This window comes from Sinohyriopsis cumingii, chromosome 3 (assembly GCF_028554795.1).
Source record: "Sinohyriopsis cumingii isolate HCF-2022 chromosome 3, ASM2855479v2, whole genome shotgun sequence".
Taxonomy (NCBI): Eukaryota; Metazoa; Mollusca; class Bivalvia; order Unionida; family Unionidae; genus Sinohyriopsis; species Sinohyriopsis cumingii.
In genome coordinates this window covers 103,362,070-103,379,029 of record NC_142963.1, presented here as the reverse complement: position 1 = coordinate 103,379,029, position 16,960 = coordinate 103,362,070, and the positions used below count along the sequence as shown (strand labels likewise).

Here is a 16,960-nt window from a genome sequence, read left to right as displayed (position 1 = left end):
ACAAAACAAAACCACTAGGTAATTTGCCACTCTATCAACTGCATTAAACAACCTCTCAGGAATATACTCTCTCATCCACTAATTTTAAGAAGAAAAAAAAATCCATAGGCATCAAAACTACTGGACATTTTACAAACTCATTAGCATATCCAACCCTCAGAATTTTCAGTAAAACAACCTTCAACATTGTAAGACACCATTGACCACCACAACGAAAATTTAAAAAAAAATACAAACGTAAAAAGAGCATAGACACCTTAAGTTCGTAAGTTAAACGATAAGCGATAAGCGCTATCAATTAACCATTACAAGCGAAGAACAAAACACCAGAATACAACATATAATCATTTATTTTTAAATCCCTAAGCTACCAATCCCCAAATTGTTTTTCAAAAGTCACGACAATCCATTGTCAAGAAACTTATCTAGTAATCAGTCTGTCTCTATCTAAACATTTCATTTCTCCCTAGACGGAGCCCCCCCCCCGTATATCATCCAGTAATTGAGCTACATTTTAATCACCCGAAGCTGTAAGCACAAAGTTGTAAACACGCGTCTAAATATTGCAATTCATGCTTAAAATTGAGAAGTTTGTCTGCAACTTTGATTTCAAAATATCCATACATGAGATCAGTTTGATGATGTCCTCTAGAACATCAAGAATGACATATCTCTCTCTTTCTCTCTCACACACACACACACACACACACACACACAACAACAACAACACACACACACACACACACACACACACACACAACAACACACACACACACACACACACACACACACACACACATACACATATTTATGGCCAAAAAAGCATTCATGAATCTTGTTTTTCAGTTTGAAGTACATGGAAAATACAGATATATACCTATCGCTAATTATTCATATCCATATGTTTCATTAGCTCATAATAACACTTCATGATTCAGATATAAATTTGTGTCATTTGTTTCAGTCACCAATGAACTCAAAGTCATATGATCGAAAGCGTCACAAGAACGACCATATGATGCACTCACTATCACAAGATGGTTATTGTCATGGTTTTACCTAAAAATCAAATAAAACACCACTACACACCACTAAATTGTTAAAACTAAAATTTAGGCACTATCCACGAGAAGAAGAAAACAACATTCTACAAAACTTCACCATATATTTTTAAATTCCTAATCAAACAATCCTCAAATTATTTTTTTAAAGTCAAGATAATCCATTGTCAAAGGCATACATTATTTTCTCTAGAATCCACGAGTTATCAGACTATCTGAAGAAAAAAAAACTTTTTTCTCTCGAGGCAGTCGGGTCTCCAAATATCATCCATTAATTTAGCTCAGATACTGTCAGCAATTTGGAACAAAAATGCTCAATTAAATAGGTTTTGCCGTCTGAATGATCACTTCGTGTAAGCAAGTTATGCCGCCTTAATTTAACATTTATATTTAGTGTATATATCCATGACAAAATCTTCTGTAGATAAATCTGGCAATAGATTTTATAATCATCCGAAGGTGGAATTTGTATTTAAGTTTAAAGTTCACGGAATATATATATAATCATTCACCATATGTTTCATTAACTCATCATAATAACACTTCATGATTTATGTATAAATTAGTACCGTTGTTTAAGTCATCAATGACCTCTATGTCAAATGGTCAAAGACACCACAGGGGCGACCATATGTTGCACGAACTGTTAAAACTTTGCTATCGCCACGTGTTTTACTAATGAACGTCTCACTGGACCCGCCCCCTTATAGGAATGTATGCTTTACTCTAACACGGCTATGTAGGGCGTTGTGCTTTTGCTTTTAAACCATACACCTGTCGTTCTCAAAAGCATTCACTATTGTTTAACTTGTATGCATTATATGAAAACTGAACAGCGTAAATGACAATGTTTTTATTTAGAATAACTGTTTTTGCCTGGATCCTTATATTTGTACAATTATTTCAGTACGCACTTAGTAATGTTTTCACCGCCGTGTGCAAAATTGAGATTTTAGCGAAATCAGAGGTAAAAATGGTAGAGGCTTTGGAAAAATATACCTGGAAGGCTAAAGAAGACGGACTGGAAGTATCACCTGAAGTGCAAAGGTAAAAAGCGTTAAATTAGTTTCTTTTAGTCGCAATATTTGACCTGTAAAAATTGTACTGGGATGTTTAAAACACGTTTTATTTAGATATTAAGTTAAAATTCTTTATTTCAAAAACATATGTTTATATAAGTGGAAAGGTTTGTACATAAACATTTGAAAAAGATATGTTGGTGGTACCTATATATACGTAGGTAGTTATTTAATGCTGTCTCTTTCTTCAGATTTTTATCCGACGTGAAAGGAAAGGCTCGGTTATCCAGTCAGGAACATTATGTGGAAAATCCAATCAATGCCTTTCACTTGGTGCAGAGGTTGTACTATATGTGGGGCCAAATAGCAGATCTCATATTTTGTAACCAATGCCCTAAAACAGAAGTATCCAGAGGTAATGTTCATAATATCAAAAATAACTGGATTAGACCAACCCCATCCACATTAGTATCGATGGTGCGCATGCGTATTAAAAAAACTATTGAACTTTTGATCTCAAACATTTTCCAGCAAGATCAAACATTAGCGAAATTCTGTCGTGGAAACCATTAAGGTGGAACTTACTTTAAGAAATAATTGTATTACATTTGTCAACCATATCGCCATTTTAACTTCGATATACATTGTTAGAACAAGAGTAGATTCCACAAACATAGGTTTCAAAGTTCGACATTAAGTGCATGTATTAAAAATAACGAAAATCGCATTCAGATGGTTTATCTAACTTTAAGAGACTTGGATCAATCTTGTGACGGATTTACTTTGTTGAATATGCCTGGAAATATTATCCAGGTGGTTGTTATTCCTTTGCCACTAAAAAAATGACTTATTGTGCTTCTGATTATTATTAATATCATTATTGTTGTTATTATTATTATTATTATTATTATTATTATTATTTCTCTGTAAAAAAAATCTCGATCATGCACAATTTCTTGTTTACACAGATTTGCCGGATCACTCTAGGAAGGTGTCGATCCTTGGACATAAACTGTTTTGTCATGCTCCCGGAAACGTTTGCGCTTAGCAATCGTGTATTATCCATAACATGAAAGGGGTGCGAATGATAACAACCATTTCATTACGATGGGTATAAAAATGAGTCATACATTTTTATATTTGTAATATATAGACAGTGTACAGTTAAACGGATTTGAAAAATATGACTAAAAATGTAATCTGTAATTTGGTTGTTGTTTTTCGTATTAAAAATACAAATAGGTATTTTCACTTCAGATGGCGCTTGACATATGATGTAATACATTATAGATGAACATATTTATGAGATTCTGGTTTCTTCTCTTGAGTTATTTACATGCAAGACATTCATGGCATCGTTGTGGATTCCATGTTATCCATTTCATCCAATCCCGAGAAACGGTGTTCCCTTATGGACTTCATAATTAACGTAGACCTTTCTGCTGGAGTGCCATTTAACTTATGATATATTAGCAAAATTGTATTTGTTCAGCGTAGAAACAAGCCATTTTCGGTGGAATTATATGAATATATTATCAAAGAGCAATCTACATCTACTATCCGAACATGTACCCCTGTGTCCCCCAAATTAACAAAAATGTTGCGAGATGCAAATTTGAAAGAATCACGTTTACGGACAGACATATTTCTATGTATGTGGTAAATCCCGTTAGAAAAATCTCCATTAATATTTACATATTATTTTTGTGGTGTTCTATGTTATCGTGTAAAGCGCAGGGGCGTTGGACGTGTCCATTATGAAGCGCAGCCATAGGACAAAATAATGTATATGAGTTTGGTATTACGAGGGATATGTAACATATTCGCATTCAAATCTTATTGACCCTGACACTTTTGCATTGGTGATTTTATACTTTTGCAATACATTTTCATATGTGCCCAGCCTACAACATCACCATGGTGACTATCGCTAATCAAACCCGGCTTTTTGCTAGCAAGGAAGACGTAAAAGGGGCAGCCATGGCCCTTTTAAGGCTGTGGCATACATACAAGCTGGACATCGATAAACTAATAAGGGGTCAGATCCTCGATACTCAGACAGACCCTCTGACCCCATCGGATATTTTGTATATATCTGAGGTGGCTGATGAAAAGGGAGAAACATATGACACGATTGTTTGGCTCCGTGCCTTGATTAAAGCTCTTGAAGCGAGATATTTGGAGTCGACAGAAGACGTCAAAGAAGTCAACATTGTGCTCCGTTTGGCGGAGGCTTATTCTTCGGTGAGTACTATTTTAATGAGGGTGTGTGCTTGCATCGATTGAATAAATGGATATATTTTATCAAGTCAGTATGGTATGAAGAGACTCTGCCCCTCACCCCGCAAAACGTAACTCTATTCCTTCTCCGTAATTGTGGTGGTTGCTTGGAAAGGTGTTGCGCCACTGCATCAGGTGGGCGAGTTTGTTACCCACTAGATAAAATTTACGCATTAATCACTCGGAAAAAAAGTTCGTTTTTATATTATGTTCAAGCAAATTGGCTAGCTAAAGTATATAATCGGTTAAAATATCAGATTTAGTACCGTATACCACGTGATGTCGGGTGTTTAAAGTTTACGCTCTGATGCGTTGTATGTGCATATTCGCACAGAAAATAAAATAATAACACCTGATGTTGTGGTGGTATTACGTACACAGTGTGCTACAGTGGTCTTCATTTTTAAAGGGTGACAAGCTTATAATGAGACAAGCGAAGAAAAACCTTAAAAACAAGAGAAAGAAAGTCATTTTATCTTAGGCTTTTTAGTAATCTCTCTCCATCATTATTAGTGTATGTTTACTTTTCTTGACATGCATTGTCATCGGTTTGTACCTGTACATTAGTCTGTTTTTTAATCTTTGTATTTAAAAATGAGGATCTAAAAGGCAAGTCATAGTATTGAAAAAAGATGTATCACTATTATTTATCGTAATTTTTTGGAAATGCAGTATTCATTCTTTCAGTTGGTTGATATTTCTAATTATCTTACTTGGACGACGTCACTCGACAAGAACAGGGAAAACTTACAAGTGCAATGAAATGATAACTGTAATCTGTTTACAAAGTTTGAAGGAAAGGAGTTTTGGTTATCCAATTTCTTTGTAGTTGCATTAAACATTCTTTGTCAAGGACTGCTTATTAATATATAAACTTTGCAAAAAGCGCCTGATGAAAGTTAAGAGACTTGGAGTCAACAAATGGATATAAATTTACAGTCGTGTTTACTGGAATGAGACTATCGTCTGTGTGGGTTTCTCTTCAAGTAATTGAGTCACAATGCTAATTATTTAGCGTTACTTTTTTTAAACAAATAAGTCAATGTCATGCTAATATATGAATCTAGATGATTATAACTTGACATTGAAAGTTTTTCACCAATTAATGAACTTTAATGATCTAATGATGATTGCATTCTTAAAAGAAGAGTACTGTTATCTAGATAACGTTCCTTTTTTGCAAATTTCCTGCTTATTGAAATCCAGGATGATGTCAGAAATCCAGGGATGACATTTAAAGTTATTCTAGTATAAATTATATAAAGAAAAATATATTATCATTTCAAAAAGTAGTTAATTAAGGACTCTAATATGATAGCAATGTAATTATGATGACATTAATTTCTCATTCAGATAAATGTAAAAGAAAATCAATGTCTTAAACTCCAGCTAAAATTATCATATTTTAAGATTAAAGTCTACAATCCGAAAAAGTAAAATTTCGAATGTCTTTATATAGCTTTTGATGCATAATAAAAAACATCTCTGGTGATTACAATTGTTGGAGCTCTTAACTGAAGTATTTTCGTATTAAAATCAAGATGTAAAACAAAATTTATATAAAACGAAGGAGAGTGGTTTGACATTATCTTAAACAGGAAAAAAAAAGTACTTTATCGTTCTATGACAAAATGAGTGCTGTAACTGAAAGATTTTAGTTTTCAATTTTTAGATTGAAATAAAAAGGCAAAGTCTTAAATCCTGATTGAAAAAATGTACAATCTTAATTCAAAAAGTGATAAACTATCCCTCTAGCCAAATGCACTTGTTTATAAATGAAAAGTTAACTGGATCTAGTTTTTTGATGAGCTTCAAATCCTCGTTGCCTACATATTAAAATCACAATGCAAAAATTGATAAATTAAAGATCGGAATTCATTTTAATAAATTAATGTAATCCAATGATATTATGTTAGATTTGTTACTTTTCATAAATCCAAGTTGAATAAAGAGATTATGTTCGAATTTATCAATGAATATATCAAATAAAGTACTTGTTCTTTAATATAAACCAAGACAAACGTTTATAGCGTTCTTAGTAAAGGATGGAATATCCATATCATACCAATGGAGTGACAGAATTACCAAAATACTAGGTATTTTGTTAATCAAAGAAAGTTGTTTAATAAAATCAGACACTCACATGTGGATTTTCAACAATAATTTATGCTTAGATGTTCAGCCTAATAAAAAGAGAAATCAGTCGTAGATACCTGTGATTTATTGACCAGCCAATTATTTTGCATGGTTGTTTGGCACAAAGTATTATTATTTACCTCAACACAACGTCAGTAGACATAACTTCTAAAAAGATGTTGAAACAAAACTAGCATTGTTTCAAGACCGTAGATGTATGTTATATAATTAAACTTTAAAATAATAATAAATGAAACGACATGAGGCTAACATGATCTCTACGTAGACAATGCTAATATTTATTTTTTCATTCTTCGTTGGGGCTAACAATATATATGATTGAGAACTATAAACAGTGGACATAATATAATTTCTACCTTTTAATGAAAATATTTTCTATACAGTATTATTACAAAGAAAATCTCTTTCTCCCTCTCTCTCTCTCTCTCTCTCTGTCTATGTGATGACCGAATTATTTACAGATGTTGGACATGTAATTATCACAACTAGCGTGGTATGGCATATTCATTTCATACCTCCCAGTAGACATTTATTTAACTAGTTTCGGAAATGACCAAAATCTATAACGTTAGAGGGCGTCATAGAGGACACGTAGGCCGGAAACTATCACAAACCTTGATGGGGTTTGTCTCCTACAAGTTTAAACGACAATAATGTGACATCTGTTAGGTAAGTACAGTCCCAGTGTCGATGCATCTGTCAGGCCATTATTATTTTCCAGAAGATATTTCATAGCGACAATTGTTAGCATATTTCTTTCTCTATGTAACTATACATCCATCTATCCATTTATCTATCTATATATCCCCTTCCGCATACGACTAGCAAACGTTCGCAGGTATATCCAGTTCAATTTGTATCAACAATAAATGTGTATTGCATCATAAAAGGTGAGAGGGAAACTGTGGAGATTAAAAGAGCATTCAATGGTCCATTTACTAAAAACTGTGCAAGGTCATTGTTCTCTCTCTCTCTCTCTGTGATGACCGAATTTACATATGTTGGACACGTAATTATCACAACTAGCGTGGTGTGGTCCTATAAACAATTTCTTTATCATTTGATTTGTATCATCCCTACACACACTAGGTACTTGAAAGCCAGCAAGAACTAAAACACATGATAAAAATTACTTAGCAGAAAGATAAAGAAGAGCAGAAGACAAATTGTGAATCAATCGCACGTGCGAAATTTATTACATGTATATACCTCTAATATACGTTCAAAGCACGATAAGCAATTACTAATAATATTTCACTTAGTGAAGCAATGTTTGACAGAGGTGAAATATCATTTTAATATTTTCAGATTTTCTCTTTCTGTTGATGTTTTTAACAACATGTATGCTGATGTAGGTACTGTCAGTTTGTATGACAACAATTCAGTGAAGTATCTAATTCCATTACATTTTGCATAGTCATATATCAGTTCATTTTGTAAACTGTCCAAGTTGTTTATTGGATGAATGTGCTAATCGTTGGTTTTAAACAATAAATTACAACATCTTGCAATAATCTGGAAATTGTAGGAGCTCTGACATTGACAACAACTTCTAATTGCATGATGATTTATTGTTGGTCCATCTTCTCCAGCTATTTGCAACATGTGTTGCACCAATTTTCTCTTTCTTTGATTCATATGCACAGGTCATGCTGAATATTTGTTAGTACTCTTAAATGTATGAAGAGATGTGGTTGTTGCTAATATTGTCTTCGAAACAATTGGACTTTATAGAGTCTAAGCCGTTGTTCTCTATCCGTTTCTACATGATCAAAAGAGTCGTGAAAATGGTTAAACGTGAGGGTTTTGAAATGTACATAATTTGAAATCCAGTACATGAAGATAGATATATAGTACAAACAGAAGGTCAAAACAAGTTAATGATATTGCAAATCTTGCTAATATGTTGATGATAATAATGTTGTAAGACTATTGGAGCAAGAACGGGTCGAATTGACTTGTAAGAACTGTTCAGAAATTCTGGTTTTAACGTCATATAACATTTGTTAGGTAGATTTAGCATATATTACTTTAGAACGCACTACTTGCAGAATGAAAACAAAGAATCGAAAAGAAACCATTTGTACAGAACTTTTATCATTACACAGTAACATATCAATGCCATAATATATTAAAAGTTCTGAGAGATAGAAACGGGAGAGCGGCAAAGCACTTACAAATAATCTTAATCTAGAAAGTACAACAGAACATCTGGAAAGCACAACAAAACGAAACAATTCATTTGAACCTACTATTATACAAAGGCTTCCAGCATAGTTTTCTGAGGATATTGGGATGCAAAAAAACCAAACACAAACGGGCGGTTAGAGAAGCAGGTAAGAAAAGGTAGGATATAATTGACGAATACCACTGAAAACTCACGACGCGAGATTCGACCTGTAGTGAAACGTTTCCTCACTATAAGACGAAATAAATTTAAGAGGTTATACAAACACTCTCCGTTCCAGAAATAAAACTAGGAAATATGATACTGAAGCTGACCTTAGGTTATATAGAGAGTATAAAACAGATTTTAAATGAATATTCTCTCTCAAAAATGGATACACTAGGGAATTCCTGATGAACAAATTAACTTCAAGCAAGGAAAAACCCTCGACAATTCTGGCATATATTGAAACGGGAAGGGCATTATTCTCAAAAAGAAATAGAATATATCTCTCCCCAAAAATGGTAGGAATACTTTAAATCTTTATTGAAGAAGCCTGTGTGCGAGTTAGAAAACTCTGACAATATTGTTAGCGAAGAACTACCTCACTTAAGGTTGATGACTTAAATAATTCAATTACAGATGATGAAATTATGAGATGTTCACTTAAAATCAAAAACAAAAACCGTTGAACCTGATATGATACCAAGGAAACGATCTTGCTATTCCGTAACGCTCTATTCAACAAAATCTTTGAATCTGGTTATTTTCCTAAACAGTGGGAGAAGAGTATTATCTGTCCTATATATAACTGAGGTGGCAAGAGCTATCCAAGCAACTACTGAGGTATTTCTCTTATTGATACTCTGTGCATAGTCTTTTATGATATCGTGAACACTCGTATATACACGTTGGCGGAAGACAATGGTGTTTTAGTCGAAGCGCGGGTAGGCTTTAGGAAAAAATACTCCGCATGCGACAATGATCAGGCTTTACCACAGAAATATATATCCAAATGAAAAGGATGATTTTATTGTCTTTTTGTCGATTTTAAAAAAAAGCTTTGGGTTAAGTACAGAATGATATATATTGATAGTCAATAATAAGCAAGGGTATGAATGGTAAAAAAGTAAGCATTTTAATAGATGTGTATAGAACTCTAAAAAGCAGTATTCGAACACCCAAATGTTTAACTACTTATTTAGAATGTACATTAGGTACATGGCAAGGTTGTGTTTTAAGCTCTATCATGTGTACTCTTTTTATTAATGATTTAATTACACAGCTGAAGTTCGAATACAACAGAAGTGTATTTATCTCAGAAGATAATGATGATATGTTTGCAACCATTTACGCTGATGATGTTGCTAATTGTACCGATACAGTGAAGCTGCTTCAGAGCCAAATAAATGTTATCGAACGTCTCTGTGATAAAGTTGGCATGATGGTCAATCTCGATGAAACTGAAATAGTTGTTTTCAGAAACAGGGATATCTCATGCGAAAGGAGGTATGGGTTTTCAAAGACAGTCGTATTGAATGTGTACCTTGTTACAAATACATGGGTTATTTTCACCCCAAAGTTGGTTTAAACGAACGCAAAGCAGAACTAGCAGCTCAGGCAAAGAAAGCAAATTCAAAGATTTTGAATTATCAAAAGAGATTCGGCAGCTTTAGAGTACAGGATGCATTTAAAAATATTTATTCGGTAATAACACCAACTGCATGCTGATATGAATTTAGTAGAGATATTGAAATTGTGCAATACAATATTTGCAAACAGTATTTAGCTGCTACTAAATCTACCAATAATGCGATTGTGTTTGGGGAGTGTGGAAGATACCCACTTTCTACCTCGTATTTTTTACAAAGCATTAAATACTGGTTGAAGGTCGAAAGAATGCCTTCAGAACGATACCGAGATCAATTTTATCGAATGTTGAAAACATTAGATGAAACAAACCGTGTCAACTGGGCTACAAAAGTCAAAGACATATTATTTCGTTTCGGTTTTAGGTATGTTTGGTTAAATTAAGATTTTGGCAGCAAGATAAAATGTTCTCACTATTTTTTCAAAGAATTAAGGATTCAACATTACAAAACTGGCAAAATGTTATTAACAACTCACTCAAATGTGGGTATTATACCATGGTATATTTACATGCATGTTTCTTTGAACAGATCTAATCTGGCCTATTATTCTAGTATGCTAACATTTCATTCTCGTTCACATTGTGCAGTCTTTGTGCCAATGATATTATTAATTTCGTTTGTCATTTGTCAGTTTTTCACAATGTATTGGTGCTATTTTGTAAGTGAATGCACTATGTATTTGTGTAGTTAATTCCACCTACAACATATGTGAAACATAAGTTCCGAGACAATTGCATCATAGGAATCCGTATAGGGGGCGCTTGCCAGTTATTATGTACTTTTGAGAGTGTAACGCATGTAAGGTGAAGTTTTCTGCATTTGAAACATGCACAGTGGAGAGAACGTTCGTATACCTCTATGCTACTTTGATGTAATGCGGCTTATATTTCTTTGGATATTGTACTTTTGGAAATTGTACATGATCTAAGCACACTGGTAACAAAAATGACTGCTCCCTTATGCTAAAAGAGTCAGCCTGAATTAGTCTAAAGTACACTATCTTTAGCACCTATTAAAATAGGGAAAATGAATTTTGCCCAACTAGACAATACAAGTTTCTGAAAGTGCAGTGGATGAATTACCAAATATATAAAATGTAAAAAAGTTATTGGCCCTTTATTTCACAATTTACCTCTGAAGTCCAGAAAGTGAAAACAACCAAGTGGAGCTATCAGTTTTTTTAATTTGCACATCTGGAGTAAGGTCAATCTGCATACACTATTACCCATATTACACCATCAATCATACACCAAAATTAAGGGAATTAAAGGTTCTTTGAACAATATCTAAGATAAAGAACGTGTTTATTTAAAAAGCCAGTATAATCAATGATGACACCCTGGGAAATTCCTTTTCTTTAAAATTATAACCCTATGCTTACTATGTAGAGGTCCAACATATATCTGCTTACTACTGAAGGCGTACTAGATATTACTTCATACAGCCGTCGTAGATACACCTTGTACTTAAATGTCATAATAGCTTGTGTTGTTCACAATCATAAAAACGAATTATTATCGCCTACACCATGCACTATTATATATTTTTTAATGTTTTAAAACATTTCTTATAATGCTTGTTGTCAGTCATATCTTTTAAATCGTTAAACGTAATACACAAAGCTATTTTTCAAGCATGTATTATATATAAAATAAAAATAAAATTAATATTTGCTAATTGTCGCTATCGTCTAATTGATGCAAACAAATATTTTATTTAGAATTGATAAGTTAGTATGAGGTTTAGTAATAAACATTTTGTGTCCATTAAATTAGTTTATGGTCAAGTAATTTGCTTTTAATTTGCAAAATATATCTTCGAGCCCACTTTCGGCGAGTCAGCGCCGTCTTCCTTGTCTAGAAATGCTTTTAAGTTTGATGTAATGTTCTTGGATCCCAGTTCAACAGTCTTATATAAGGAGAAACGGTTGGAACATGATTATTTTTGTCTTAGGAGTTCGTACTTGTTATTCATTGTGTTACATTTAGTGACATTTACCTGTATACAGCAAAGACGGCGAAAACTGAAAGTGCTGTACCGCCAAGGACATTTTGCGATTTTTAGGTGCGACGTTTATCGGTATTTGTGACATTTACTGGAATGCATGTCATGAATAAATAGTGACATTTAACTCCGGCTTTGCATGCAATGTCACCGTTAAATGTCACTTGTTGACCAGCGATTGTAACAGAAAGGTAGCGGTTCGCTATTGCTCATACAAAGAAAAACAACACGAGCTATTCGAATAGCTTGTATGTTGTGTGTTTTTATTTTCTTTGGGAAATTTCCTTTACGTAAATCGGATCGTATAAGCTGTACATGATATCGACAGGCACATGTTTATCCAGCATTAAAGACTGTTGGAAACAGTTTTAAAATATATAAAAATGGCATGTTCCGAAAAATATTTTATTACAAGCATATTAATAAATATTGGTATATGCGTAAATAAATTTAAATTCATTTTCTTTTCTTCATGATTATAGTATGGAATGCCGTGGCAATCCATCCAACTCTTAGAAGAATACCAGAAGAAGGGTAGGTAGAATGATATTGCATTTGTCCATTGAAGCTAGAATTTAAATAAGTATTCATTGCGAAGATATTTCTTGCGACTAGGAAAACCTTGAAATCTGGCTTCAATTGCAATACCAAGACAATACATTTTCTCCAGATGTATAGACTTATTTATCTACTAGTGTAAGACCTTCAAGTGTCTGAGTTATATTTATCATTGGTCGGACGACAGAAATATAAGGTTTGTTAATATAAAGAGATATCGGTATATCTGAGCCACCTCAGGATTCCTAGACGAAGTTAACTCGATTATATTTCTCGTTGTACTTCAAGCTACAAAGTATGTTTTAAAATGGTGAAAAAAGGATCATGGATTTTTTTATAACCAAAATAACAAATGACCATCTTTCATAAGATCAACAAGAGCTCTGAGAAAAAAATACTGTAAAGAATTTATAGACATTTTTAAAATTCTGTTATATTTTTATCTTAATAAGCAAACGAAATTGTGTATATTAAAGCGAAACATGCTTTTTACAGAATTTGTGATGATGCGAAAACATGTGACGTAATTCTTAACAAAACAACGCAATACTGGGTAAATTATTATGCTAAAACCTAATGTGACATACAATTAGGGCAAAAGGACCAAATATTTCGCACAGGTTGTTTGATAAACCTTTGAAAAGCAAACATGAATTTTATCTTCAAAACAGGGAAATGTTCTAAAGAGAATAGTTTTAAAATGGAGTCCCTCGCAATAAACTAGGAATAAGAAAAACAATATAATAACCTGATTTTGTGACTCACCCCACCTCAACCCCCACTCCCACCTGAAGATGCTTTTAACAGTGGTACACAAAATTCAACCAAAAAGTGGAAGTCCGAACGGGGACTTAAAACGTGTTCCAAAGGATTTATCATTTAATGTCCGATTTTATCCAGTACGTTCCTAGTCATGCACAATGACGATGTTGAACTTTGACAATGTTGACAAATGGCCACAATATCACCGTGACACATGCATCTGTGCGGAGACAACCCATAATTAACTTGAGGAGTGGCACTACCACGAGTAGAGATTTGTGGGTTTCACGCCAATTTTCAGCACATGATAAGCTTGTACATGGTGGACAGAATATCTTCTGGAGTAAGAACCCGGGATAATCCCGAGAAGAACTATCGTTCCACAGGAAGCTACTGACACATGAAAACGTTGGCCCAGCCTAAGATCCGAACCCACAGAGACAGGGGTGAGATGTCAGTGATCACTCCACTTGTTTATATAGTTTTCATGTCGACCTGTTTCAATTCTCAAGACACTAGGAGTTTAGTCAAAGCTGATAGCTGTTTATGATTACAGAAATTTGAAATAATTTTCGTTGCCTAAGTCTTTTAATGTTTATACAGACATAGCTTGTCAGAAGTTTGCAACTTATTCTTTAAGTCAGTCTTAAAGTCTCTCATGTAAACTCCTGGTAAATAATTTTAAAGAGCAACTTACTGGATTAGTAACTCTATATTTTTTGGTCTTACAAGTGTCATCAACTTTAAATATCGGTACAATTGCATCTCAACCCCCACTGCGTTGGGAAATGGCTAGTATATACTTTTTCATTAAATATTCTAGATATACGTGGTTCAGGTATCTCCACTCCGTTTGTTAAATACTCATTCAAAATATAATCATTGTTTGTTTTTATGAAGTTTTGATATTTATGATCGCTTTTTAATTTGATAGTGTTATTTGTTTATCTAGTTATTCAACGATTGTTCTGCAAACAAGTCAACTATTTACTTATATATTTCATGTAAAATCATTTGTTTCCTCGTTTGAAAAATCATTGTTTTGATTGTGCAAAGTACTAAAAGATTGGAAACAATGTTCAGGCAAAACAATTACAGCAACAGTCTTGTTTATTCTTTCCATAAAGAAAGTCCCACATTTCCTAGGTTTGGAACTTTCAACGAGATAATTCATGTGATAACTTCTGTGTTTAGTGCACTTCGTCCTTCTTACACACTTCTTAAAATTTTCATTTTTGGTAAATACGAGTAACATGCAGGATTAATTCTGATTCATTTCCTTCGGCTGGCAAGGTGTAGATTTCAGTCATACTTAAAAAATATAGCCAAGTACATAAGGGTACCACTGAAAAAGAAATATTTTAGCGAAACGATTTGCGACAATGTTACCATTATAACTGTATGTAAGGAGTCTCTTAAGTAATAGTATAGCTGCTACTGTTAAAATAGAACATAGCACATTCTGATATATTTATAATGTCCATAAGAAATATAAATAGTTTCTTCAGCCGGACGCTATAATACGACGTAATTCATTGTAAGGGACATTTATTATATGCATAGGTAAATTTAACCCATTTTTTATAGCCAGCCCAAATTTTCCATGATTCTAAAGACTCGTGAAAGAAAAGTGATTCCCCTTCTTCCAACATATCCTGTTGACACATGGCGCAACTAAGCAACTGAGAGCTGAAATAGGTCAAAGCTATTCTTAATACCTGTAGCTGCATAGTCTCATAATTATCCGGCACAATCGCAATGAAAGGATGCTAATCTTTTCACGGATTTCTGGACAATTATATTGTCTCTCCTAAACATTCGTTGAGACACTAATATTTCTTTTTTTTCATTTTTAACTAACGAAATGAGCCAAGCCCCAGTTGCGGATTCAGGGTTATAATCGAATCATTGTGGATCCGGCCGACCATGAGCATACTGATTACAATAGACGTCCAAAAGACATATTGATTACTGTTGATGACCCACGAGTATATTGATTGCTATGGACGATCCAATAGCATATTGATTACTAATATGGACGACCTAAGAGCATCGTTTTTACTATGGAGGAACGAAGACATATTGATTACTGTTGATGACCCAAGAGTATATTGATTGCTATGGACGATCCAAAAGCATATTGATTACTACTATGGACGACCTAAGAGCATCGTTTTTACTATGGAGAAACGAAGACATATTGATTGATGTGGACTACGGACGAGCATATTGATAACATAACTATGGGCGACCGAACAGCGTACTGATTACTATTGACGACCCCAAACAAGATATTAATTATTATGGACGACCCAAAAGAGCATATGATTGCTATGGAGATCCGTATGACTTTACAATTATTTGAGCATCATCATGTGGTTATTTAATACATTGATGTGCAGCATTCAATTGGGAGCAACATGTTGAATATATCCGCCTTTTGAAAATGTTTGAAGCTTCATCGTGAGCCTTGTAGCTGTTTTGTTTTCGTAGTTTGACTTTCCTGACTAAATATTCTCCAAAAATAAACTTGTGCTTCCCCTAAGTCTAAGACACGTGGTCAAATACGTCTGTTGGTTTTGAAAGCCATATACTTACGTAAGGTGATATACAACAGAATTATGCTAATAAAAGCTGAAGTAATGTTCAGTAATGCAAAAAAACCCCATAAAGATATATCAAATCTCTCCGTTCAGATTTTATCCTCCTTCTAGTAGATAGTCCGGTCAATAAGCTAGAGTAGAGTAAAGCGGTCGACGATGTGCTTCGAGTCTTAACATAACATGTGACCAGACTTCAAGCGGTCCACGATGTGCTTCGAGTCTTAACATAACATGGGACCAAACTTAAACTGGCCCACGGTGTGTGTACTTCAAGACCTAACATAACATGGGACCAACCTTAAGGCGGTCCACGGTGTGAGTACTTCGAGTCTGAACATAAAATGGGACCATTTAGACTTATAACTACTCTGATGAACACCTAATCGATACGTATCTTGACTCAATTTAAGGAGTCACGTCTGTTTGGCAAGTAACTGCTTGACGATAACATATGACAGCATTCATGCTCAACAAGGTTTTAAGTACAAAAGCAAATACTAAACAGAAGGCTTATTTTAAAGCTTATTTTAATGAATAAACAGAAAATACTTCACCAAGGTCTTCTGAATTGAAATAAACTACAAAATATATCTAAATGCGTTAAATAAATACATGAAGATCGTACGCTTAGAAATCGCTTGTCATTGAAGATAGCCTTTACCTATATCAGAAAATTATTAGAGTACTAAGAGTTACA

The 16,960-nt window shown here is 33.8% G+C and overlaps 1 protein-coding gene across 1 annotated transcript in view; it reads left to right on the top strand.

The window, feature by feature from the left end:
* The first annotated feature begins 2,034 nt into the window (after window positions 1-2,034).
* Window positions 2,035-16,960, top strand: part of LOC149803433 (prolyl 4-hydroxylase subunit alpha-1-like) — a 30,025-nt gene continuing 15,099 nt past the window's right edge. Inside the window, exons 1-3 of the mRNA XM_089953929.1 lie at window positions 2,035-2,108; window positions 2,332-2,495; window positions 3,984-4,324. Coding sequence (XP_089810055.1) covers window positions 2,035-2,108; window positions 2,332-2,495; window positions 3,984-4,324 — 579 coding nt within the window. The remainder of the gene's footprint in view (window positions 2,109-2,331; window positions 2,496-3,983; window positions 4,325-16,960) is intronic.